Raw genomic sequence first — 10,003 nt, forward strand, 5'->3', positions numbered from 1 at the left:
CACTTGTCAAATGTCAACATGTCAACCTAGTCTGGTAGTTCCTGGTAGTGGTGTGGACATTGGAAGGTCTGGATTCTGTCTGTGCCCTGTGACCTTGTCAACTTGAGACTTCTTTCTTCTGCCACACTTCTGCTGGCTTGCACTGACCAGGAAAAAAAGAGTTCTATTATGTTTGATTGTTGGGACTTGAAAAGTTGAGAACAATAAGTACTCTGCTTGAGAAGAATATGCATTTGGAGTTAAAAATAAAAATGTAGGTATTCTGTCTAGCTACTTATTCAAGAGTATTCATGAATTGACGCTTGATGCAAGTTACGAGTGCATGTTTTGTTTAGTTAGGTGAGTGAAAGATGTCCAAGTGGGTCGGCTACGCCGTGTCCGTGAACTGCGGCGAGCCGCTGGGCTGCTACCAGGGCACGATCCTGGAGGCCGACGGGAACACCATTACGCTCACTAAAGCATTTCGAAACGGATTTCCTTATCCGAAGTCTCAGGTTACTCTGAAGTAAGTAACATCAATCTTTTTTAACATTCTTCATTTGAAGTTTAGTGCACTGTTTTATTGGATTATTTGATGATGAGTTAGTGCTTGGTTGTGATTAGATCTGATAGGAAGTGATGATGAAGTCTTAAGACATGAGAGAGCCTATTGGAAAGAGCTCTCATGGATATATATTGATTCCGTACCATACTCTACCCTACCAGAGTGCTAAACTGCTTAGCAGAGCAGCTTAGCGTGATGCTCTACTTTACAATTTATCACACAATGCTGTACACAGGATGTTAAAATGTTAATATTAAAAGCAGAATATGATTGTTGTGTACAGTGCTGCTGACATCAAGGACTTGAAGATCATAGAGCAGGCGCGGCCGACCGCCGCCAAGCAGACACACAGTACAGTGGCTGTGACTAAGAACAACAAGAAGTGCCAGCGGGCAACCGTGTGTGAAAACTTGCAAGCCAACCCTTCACACTCAAGTAAGTATGCCAGTACTCTGGTCTCGGTGTGCTCACATGTGTGGACACAACACATGATGTATGTGAGATTGTGATGAGGCTGGTTATTGGTTGTATGTGAAAATTGTAGCAGTTATTTAACTACAAGAATCATTTCATGTAAGGAGTCAAGGAGTAACAAACATACACACACACACACACACACATACAAACTTTCGCCTTTATAATATTAGTGTGATAATATTTTTTTGCAATAAAATAAGTAAGCCAATCTCTAGAATGCAAGAATTATTTAGGATTTAATATAATGAAAAGATAATGTACAAATAGACAAGTATACTCATATTTAACAAAATAATCTTGCTGGTTCTTCTTGGTAAGAAAGGCACTCTGAACCAGTGGTTGATGCATTTGGCCATTCAAAAGTACTTGTTTTAAAAGTTTATTTATATAAAAAGAATTTCTATTCTACTCGAACATATTTTATATTTACATATTATTATCTTAAAATTTTAATTTATTCAACATTCAATCCATTGTATAATCTATCTCCAATGAATTTACGAATTTTGGTAGAACCTCTATTTAAATAAGAAATAATTTATTTTTGACCTAGGCATCATCCCCATTGCAGATATTCAGCAAAACGCAAACAATGTAAACAGCAAGGCAGTGGGTGCGGGCGGGCCCGCGCCGCCGCCCGCCCCGCCCGCCCCGCCCGCCCGCAGCAAGCCCATAGACATTCAAGGGAGCACAAATCATAAAAATACTACTGCTGGTAAACTATACATATTATTATTGCTTATATTCTTTACATTCAAGAGGTAAAATGATAAATATATTATCGTAATAAATAACTTGTTAAGTTATTACAAATCTGATGATGATCAGAGGTAGGCTTAGACTAAATAAATAAATAAATATAAAAGAGTTGACCTCATTCTGTTTTTAAAATTTTTGGATTCATTGGTTAGTGTAGAAAATAAATTCACAAATAGATTTGCTTATCTAGGATTGGAATTATCTAGATTAAGGTTAAAAAAATCGGCCAAGTGCGAGTCAGACTCGCGCACTGAGAGTTCCGTACTCAGGTATTTTTTCCAACATTTTGCACGATAAATCAAAAACAATTATGCATAAAAATAAATAAAAATCTGTTTTAGAATGTACAGGTATAGCCCTTTCATATGATACCCCACTTGGTAGAGTTATCTTACTTTGAAAATTGAGACACATTTTAATTTTTTTTTCTAATGATTTAACAGGGCTCTCTCCGTCACTCGTTTCATACAATCGTAGTTCCAATTTCATTTGAATATTAAGCAACCAAAGTCCATGAAATTTTGCAGACATATTCTAGAAACTAATATCTGTTCCTGTGGTGTTTTCGATTTTTCTAAAAATATGTAGTTTTAAAATTACAGGGGCTCAAAGATTTGTATGAAAATTTTAAAGACCGTGTAACTTTGAAACCGAATATTTTAACAGAAATCTGGAAAACCACAGACATAGATATTAGTTTCTAGAATATGTCTGCAAAATTTCATGGACTTTGGTTGCTTAGTATTCAAATGAAATTGGAACTACGATTGTATGAAACGAGTGGAAACGAGTGACGGAGTGAGCCCTCTTAACCACAAATTCGCGGTTTTCAGATTTATTCCTGTATTTGTGCTATAAGACCTACCTACCTGCCAAATTTCATGATTCTAGGACAACGGGAACTACCCTATAGGTTTCTTGACAGACAGACAGACAACAAAGTGATCCTATAAGGGTTCCGTTTCTCCAAAGGCGCGGCGGGGTCGGCGGGCGCGGGCGCGGCGGGCGGCGCGGCGGGCAGGGCGCGGCCGCACGAGCGCGCGCGGCGCCGCGACGAGGCGTGCTTCGGCGACGCGGCCGAGCCCGCCTGCAGCGACGACTTCGACTTCGAGGGCAACCTCGCGCTCTTCGACAAGCAGGTCGCTGTGCAAACTGCATGTGGATACGGTTCAGTTGTGCAATAACTAAATACTATCGCATGCTCTCGCGGTAATATTTGTGTAGCACTGTATGGCCAAAAATTAAGTTTAATAATTTTTTACATCACGTAAATATGAACTACTCACGCTACAGATACATAAGATCGCGAGTTTAGGTCACAGAGACTGTTACAATAATGTAATATTTTGTGACTTGAACAAGTATGTATGTCTATTACGCCGAGCAAAAATGGATCACTTAAGTCACTTGTATCGTAATGTGTTATAATCTACTCTTATATCTTAAAATTCTGATTATGAAATCAAAATGTGTCACATTCACTTACTTAAAATAAAAATAGTTATTTCACCTCTTTAGCTCAAATAGGGCGCGTTTGCTGCCCAAAACCAGTGAGAAAAGTGTTTTGAATTTAGAACGCTTTGGATTGGCATTTTTTCAATTCATCGTCAAGCATTTCTTCAGTTCATTCGTTCAATTCGTCATAAGTTCGTCATCAAGAAATGTTCGGAAATGTTGTATACAATATTGCACACCCCATACATTTTATTTCGAATTTTTTTTTAACTCTATTTTATTATTTAAAATATTTACTTTTTGTTAAAATGTGGTTTAGACTTTATAATTCTGTAACACAACATGAAACATAAAAGCAAATCAAAATTAATTAATTAATATATTTTATTTTATGATTGAAACAATTCCGAACGCAGATTAAAAAGGAATAAAATATGGTGGGAAAACAAAAGAAAATTGTCTATGAGGTCTTAAATCTTAATAACTACATACCTATCTAATTTCTTTGTAGATAATTGTTATAAAAGTTTTAAAAAATAACAATATGAGTGATTCTAGTGATAATTTAACACCATCAGTTATTAAAGGAATCAGTGTCTAACGATGAATTAAACTTTCTTCCGGAAAAGTCGCGTGAGAAATACTTGAAAGCCTTTGAATTACTTAACGATTGGAAAGCTAAAGGTGTGAAGACCTACTCAGAAACTGGTTTTATCATATAAACACGTTCTCAGCGTTTCAATAAATAATTATTTTTCTTACATCGTGTATTTTTTCGCTATTGAGGTGAAAAGTTGCATGTATCACACGATAGCAAAGATTTGTTCCTTTGAACCGCTCGTTACACTCAGGATTCTAAATTAGAATCACTCGCTACGCTCGTGATTCTATTATAGACTCCTTGGCCCGCTCGGGGTTCAAACTAGACACTTGCAACAAAAAGAAACTTTGCTATCTTGTTAAACAAATAACTATTGTTCAACAAGATAGCAAAAATTTGTTGCGAGTGCCTAGTTTGAACTCTGAGCGAGCGTGATTCTAAATTAGAGTCTTGAGTGTAGCGAGGGATTCAAAGGCACAAGAAACAAAAACTTTGCTATCGTTGGATACATACAACTTTTCACTTCAGTAGTCAAAAAGGGCGCCTTTGAGTCTAAAACATTACGTTACATCTTGTATTTTTTCACTATTGAGGTGAAGTATGTATCACATGATACTCGCTACACTCAGCATTCTAAGTTAGAAACTCGTTACGCTCGTGATTCTATTATAGAATTCTTCGCCTGCTCGGAGTTCAAACTCGCAACAAAAATGAACTTTGTTATCTTGTTGAACAAATAACTAATTTCAGCGGTGTATAATATTTTGGAATAGTCAAGTGTCACGGTGTGCGCAGGCGCTGTGGGAGGAGATGCGCAGCGCGGCGCTGGCGCGGCCGGACGTGGTGCCGCCGTCGTTCCGGCACGACGAGAACGTGCTGGGCGCCGCGCCGCCGCCGCAGCACATCCGCCTGCCCGACGAGCTGCGCGGCCCGCTGGTGTACGCGGCGGACGACGGGCGCGCCGTGCCGTCCGCCGCGCCGCGCTTGCGCCGCGCCTTCTGGCTCGGCATGCGGCGCCGCGCGCTGCTGGACGCGGCGCTCACGCTGCTGGCGCGCGCCGCCGCCGACGTGGCGCTGCGGCTGGCGGGCGGCGGCCGGCGCCTCGAGCCGCGCAACGCGCACCAGGCGCCCGTGGCCGTCGTGCTGGCCGCGCATCACAGGTCCGTGTCCGACTCTGATGTACGCAACAAGGCGGCCCGAAACAACCTCTTGCTAGGCGGCCATAAAAGATCACTGCACTTGTGCGATGATGAAATATTATCACACGATATCTGCAAATGCCATCTGTGCGGTAACGTGGCTTTTATATTGTTGTTGTTCATGTGTGTCTCTGCTGTGCGGTTTTTTGTAATAGGTATTTAAATCGCTTAGCACTAGAAAGACGGCGGTCAAATGACCGCACTCATATTTTGTACATTGTTTACATAACTTCACAATAATGTTAATAGATGGCGCTGTGAGCGTCATTGCAAAATTCAACCATTTCCGTTAACTCTTTAGTTGTTATTGCGTCTAATGTTAAAAGATAACTATTACAATATACATATTGTTAAAACTTAAAACTATCTTGCGGGAACTATGGGATACCGCGAGGTGTCACTTTGTGGCGCGGTATGCGAGTGTGTGTGTGTGTGTGTGTGTGCGCAGGCTGGGCGCGTGCGGCGTGGAGACGGCGCGGCTGCTGGCGGCGCACGGCGTGCGCGCGCACGTGCTGCTGTGCGGCGCGAGCGCGCAGCCCTGCGCCGAGCTGAGGCACGAGGTGCAGGTACTGTCGTGGAGCCCTATCTTGATGACTACCACATTGTATACTTTGATACACTCATACATACAGACACCATATTTTAATGGCCAGTCATTTGACGAGCGTGCTTGTATTGAATTACGAGCAAGCGAAATTCAAAAATAGAATCCTGAACTGAATTAAAATCTCTGTTTTACATCTTGTATTTTTTCATTATTGGGGCGTAAAATTGTATGTATCACACGATAGCAAAGTTTTTGTTTCTTGTGCCTTTGAATCCCTCGCTACACTCAAGACTATGATTTAGAATCACGCCCGCTCGGGTTCAAACTAGGCACTCGCAACAAATATGAACTTTGCTATCTTGTTGAACACTAGTTATTTGTTTAACAAGATAGCAAAGTTTATTTTTGTTGCGAGATTGTCGTCCGCTAGTGGTTCAAACTAGGCACTCGCGACAAAAATGAACTTTGCTTTCTTGTTCGTTGTAGTCGCTGCAGTACGCGGGCGGCGCCGTGAGCGCGCGGCTGTCGGAGCTGCCCGCGCCCGACGTGGTGGTGCTGGCGCTGCACGACCCGTTGCTGGACGACGCGCAGGAGCCCCACGCCGCGGCGCTGCGCTGGGCGGGCAGCGCCCGGGCCGCCGTGCTGGCGCTGGAGCCGCCCGCGTCAGGTGTGTGTAACATTGTCTTGCGTCGCTGCAGTGCGCGGGCGGCGGCTGTCGGAGCTGCCCGCGCCCGACGTGGTGGTGCTGGCGCTGCACGACCCGTTGCTGGACGACGCGCAGGAGCCCCACGCCGCGGCGCTGCGCTGGGCGGGCAGCGCCCGGGCCGCCGTGCTGGCGCTGGAGCCGCCCGCGTCTGGTGTGTGTAACATTGTATTGCGTGGCTGCAGTGCGCGGGCGGCGGCTGTCGGAGCTGCCCGCGCCCGACGTGGTGGTGCTGGCGCTGCACGACCCGTTGCTGGACGACGCGCAGGAGCCCCACGCCGCGGCGCTGCGCTGGGCGGGCAGCGCCCGGGCCGCCGTGCTGGCGCTAGAGCCGCCCGCGTCAGGTGTGTGTAACATTGTCTTGCGTCGCTGCAGTGCGCGGGCGGCGGCTGTCGGAGCTGCCCGCGCCCGACGTGGTGGTGCTGGCGCTGCACGACCCGTTGCTGGACGACGCGCAGGAGCCCCACGCCGCGGCGCTGCGCTGGGCGGGCAGCGCCCGGGCCGCCGTGCTGGCGCTGGAGCCGCCCGCGTCAGGTGTGTGTAACATTGTCTTGCGTCGCTGCAGTGCGCGGGCGGCGGCTGTCGGAGCTGCCCGCGCCCGACGTGGTGGTGCTGGCGCTGCACGACCCGTTGCTGGACGACGCGCAGGAGCCCCACGCCGCGGCGCTGCGCTGGGCGGGCAGCGCCCGGGCCGCCGTGCTGGCGCTGGAGCCGCCCGCGTCAGGTGTGTGTAACATTGTCTTGCGTCGCTGCAGTGCGCGGGCGGCGGCTGTCGGAGCTGCCCGCGCCCGACGTGGTGGTGCTGGCGCTGCACGACCCGTTGCTGGACGACGCGCAGGAGCCCCACGCCGCGGCGCTGCGCTGGGCGGGCAGCGCCCGGGCCGCCGTGCTGGCGCTGGAGCCGCCCGCGTCAAGTGTGTGTAACATTGTCTTGCGTCGCTGCAGTGCGCGGGCGGCGGCTGTCGGAGCTGCCCGCGCCCGACGTGGTGGTGCTGGCGCTGCACGACCCGTTGCTGGACGACGCGCAGGAGCCCCACGCCGCGGCGCTGCGCTGGGCGGGCAGCGCCCGGGCCGCCGTGCTGGCGCTGGAGCCGCCCGCGTCAGGTGTGTGTAACATTGTCTTGCGTCGCTGCAGTGCGCGGGCGGCGGCTGTCGGAGCTGCCCGCGCCCGACGTGGTGGTGCTGGCGCTGCACGACCCGTTGCTGGACGACGCGCAGGAGCCCCACGCCGCGGCGCTGCGCTGGGCGGGCAGCGCCCGGGCCGCCGTGCTGGCGCTAGAGCCGCCCGCGTCAGGTGTGTGTAACATTGTCTTGCGTCGCTGCAGTGCGCGGGCGGCGGCTGTCGGAGCTGCCCGCGCCCGACGTGGTGGTGCTGGCGCTGCACGACCCGTTGCTGGACGACGCGCAGGAGCCCCACGCCGCGGCGCTGCGCTGGGCGGGCAGCGCCCGGGCCGCCGTGCTGGCGCTGGAGCCGCCCGCGTCAGGTGTGTGTAACATTGTCTTGCGTCGCTGCAGTGCGCGGGCGGCGGCTGTCGGAGCTGCCCGCGCCCGACGTGGTGGTGCTGGCGCTGCACGACCCGTTGCTGGACGACGCGCAGGAGCCCCACGCCGCGGCGCTGCGCTGGGCGGGCAGCGCCCGGGCCGCCGTGCTGGCGCTGGAGCCGCCCGCGTCAGGTGTGTGTAACATTGTCTTGCGTCGCTGCAGTGCGCGGGCGGCGGCTGTCGGAGCTGCCCGCGCCCGACGTGGTGGTGCTGGCGCTGCACGACCCGTTGCTGGACGACGCGCAGGAGCCCCACGCCGCGGCGCTGCGCTGGGCGGGCAGCGCCCGGGCCGCCGTGCTGGCGCTGGAGCCGCCCGCGTCAGGTGTGTGTAACATTGTCTTGCGTCGCTGCAGTGCGCGGGCGGCGGCTGTCGGAGCTGCCCGCGCCCGACGTGGTGGTGCTGGCGCTGCACGACCCGTTGCTGGACGACGCGCAGGAGCCCCACGCCGCGGCGCTGCGCTGGGCGGGCAGCGCCCGGGCCGCCGTGCTGGCGCTGGAGCCGCCCGCGTCAGGTGTGTGTAACATTGTCTTGCGTCGCTGCAGTGCGCGGGCGGCGGCTGTCGGAGCTGCCCGCGCCCGACGTGGTGGTGCTGGCGCTGCACGACCCGTTGCTGGACGACGCGCAGGAGCCCCACGCCGCGGCGCTGCGCTGGGCGGGCAGCGCCCGGGCCGCCGTGCTGGCGCTGGAGCCGCCCGCGTCAAGTGTGTGTAACATTGTCTTGCGTCGCTGCAGTGCGCGGGCGGCGGCTGTCGGAGCTGCCCGCGCCCGACGTGGTGGTGCTGGCGCTGCACGACCCGTTGCTGGACGACGCGCAGGAGCCCCACGCCGCGGCGCTGCGCTGGGCGGGCAGCGCCCGGGCCGCCGTGCTGGCGCTGGAGCCGCCCGCGTCAGGTGTGTGTAACATTGTCTTGCGTCGCTGCAGTGCGCGGGCGGCGGCTGTCGGAGCTGCCCGCGCCCGACGTGGTGGTGCTGGCGCCACTGAGGTTGTTGGTATTGTCTTATGGATATTTATTCTACATTTCGTGTCATAGATGTGTATCTGTGTGCAAACGTGGTCACTAGAGCGGTGACATTTTGTTCGTGAGCTCTCAATCTCATCTACCTACCATACGCGTACGCATAAATCTATGCGTACGCCGTACGCCTGACGATTTTCGCATCATTATTTTACTTAAATAACTTTTAGATTCAGTTATTTGTATTAAATGAAATGTATGTATGTATGTTTTTTTATTTTTTTTTATTCTTTTGTTTGTAAAAAATGGAAATATAGGCTTAACTCTTTTTTTTTTTTTTTTTTTTTTAATCGTAAAATCATAAAATAAATTAATCTTTTTTTCTTTTTTGTCAGCCCTAGCACAGACTACGGTCTATTTGGGCTGCAAAATTCCAAACACCAGTCTGTTTTTTATCTAGTGCTTTGGTCTATAAAAAATGGTGAAAAATGTTTCTCTTTAAATTAAGTCTATTACTAAATAAATAAAAAATAAATAAAATAAATGTAAACAAGTTATGTAGTAAGCGTGATTCGTTGTGGCGCAGGCTGGGAAGGCGTGAGCTGCCGCGCCGCGCTGCAGGGCGGGCTGCCGGGCGCGCTGCCCGCCGCGCTGGGCCGCGTGCTGCTGGCCAACGTGGCGCCGCCCGCGCAGCTGTTCCGCGACCTCGACGTGCTGTACCGCCCGCCCTTCGGCGCCAGCAGCGTGCTGGCGCTCAACTAGTGCTGCCCCAGTGTCGTATAACATCGAAAATCAAGCTGAAGCCTCTCGTTTTAGAGTCGAAAATTGAGTACTATAATATGTGACTGAGATGGCTCTAATTTAGAACATGTACTGATTATGTAAAGACTATCGGAAGATGATATTATATTTATCGCATACGAGATGTTTCAATAGAATAAAAGTAACACGACTTATTAAAGTTGTAATGTTCATCGATACAGTAGTTTTATGTAAGTACTAGCTGATGCCCGCAGCTTCGCCCGCGTGGATTGGTCAGATCCCCTGCAGCATCAGGATTGAGGAGTTGGACTCCAAATTTTTTATGAAACAATGTCGCAAAGTTCCTCTATCGATTAAAAAAGAAATGACGCAAATCGGTTCAGAAATCTCGGAGATTTCGGTGTACATAGGTAGAAAAACACAACTCCCTTTTTAAAAGTCGGTTAAAAAAGTAGCC

The 10,003-nt window shown here is 50.5% G+C and overlaps 1 protein-coding gene across 1 annotated transcript; it reads left to right on the plus strand.

Annotated features, from left to right (window-relative positions):
* LOC123875376 (enhancer of mRNA-decapping protein 3) lies at positions 1-9,762 on the plus strand. Its single transcript, XM_045921161.1, has 8 exons — positions 1-505; positions 828-979; positions 1,593-1,736; positions 2,753-2,919; positions 4,632-4,996; positions 5,484-5,601; positions 6,069-6,249; positions 9,371-9,762. The coding sequence occupies exons 1-8, from the start codon at positions 351-353 to the stop codon at positions 9,544-9,546; spliced, it is 1,458 nt and encodes a 485-aa protein (XP_045777117.1). The 5' UTR covers positions 1-350; the 3' UTR covers positions 9,547-9,762.
* Positions 9,763-10,003: the final 241 nt, after the last annotated feature.

This window comes from Maniola jurtina, chromosome 20 (assembly GCF_905333055.1).
Source record: "Maniola jurtina chromosome 20, ilManJurt1.1, whole genome shotgun sequence".
NCBI lineage: Eukaryota > Metazoa > Arthropoda > Insecta > Lepidoptera > Nymphalidae > Maniola > Maniola jurtina.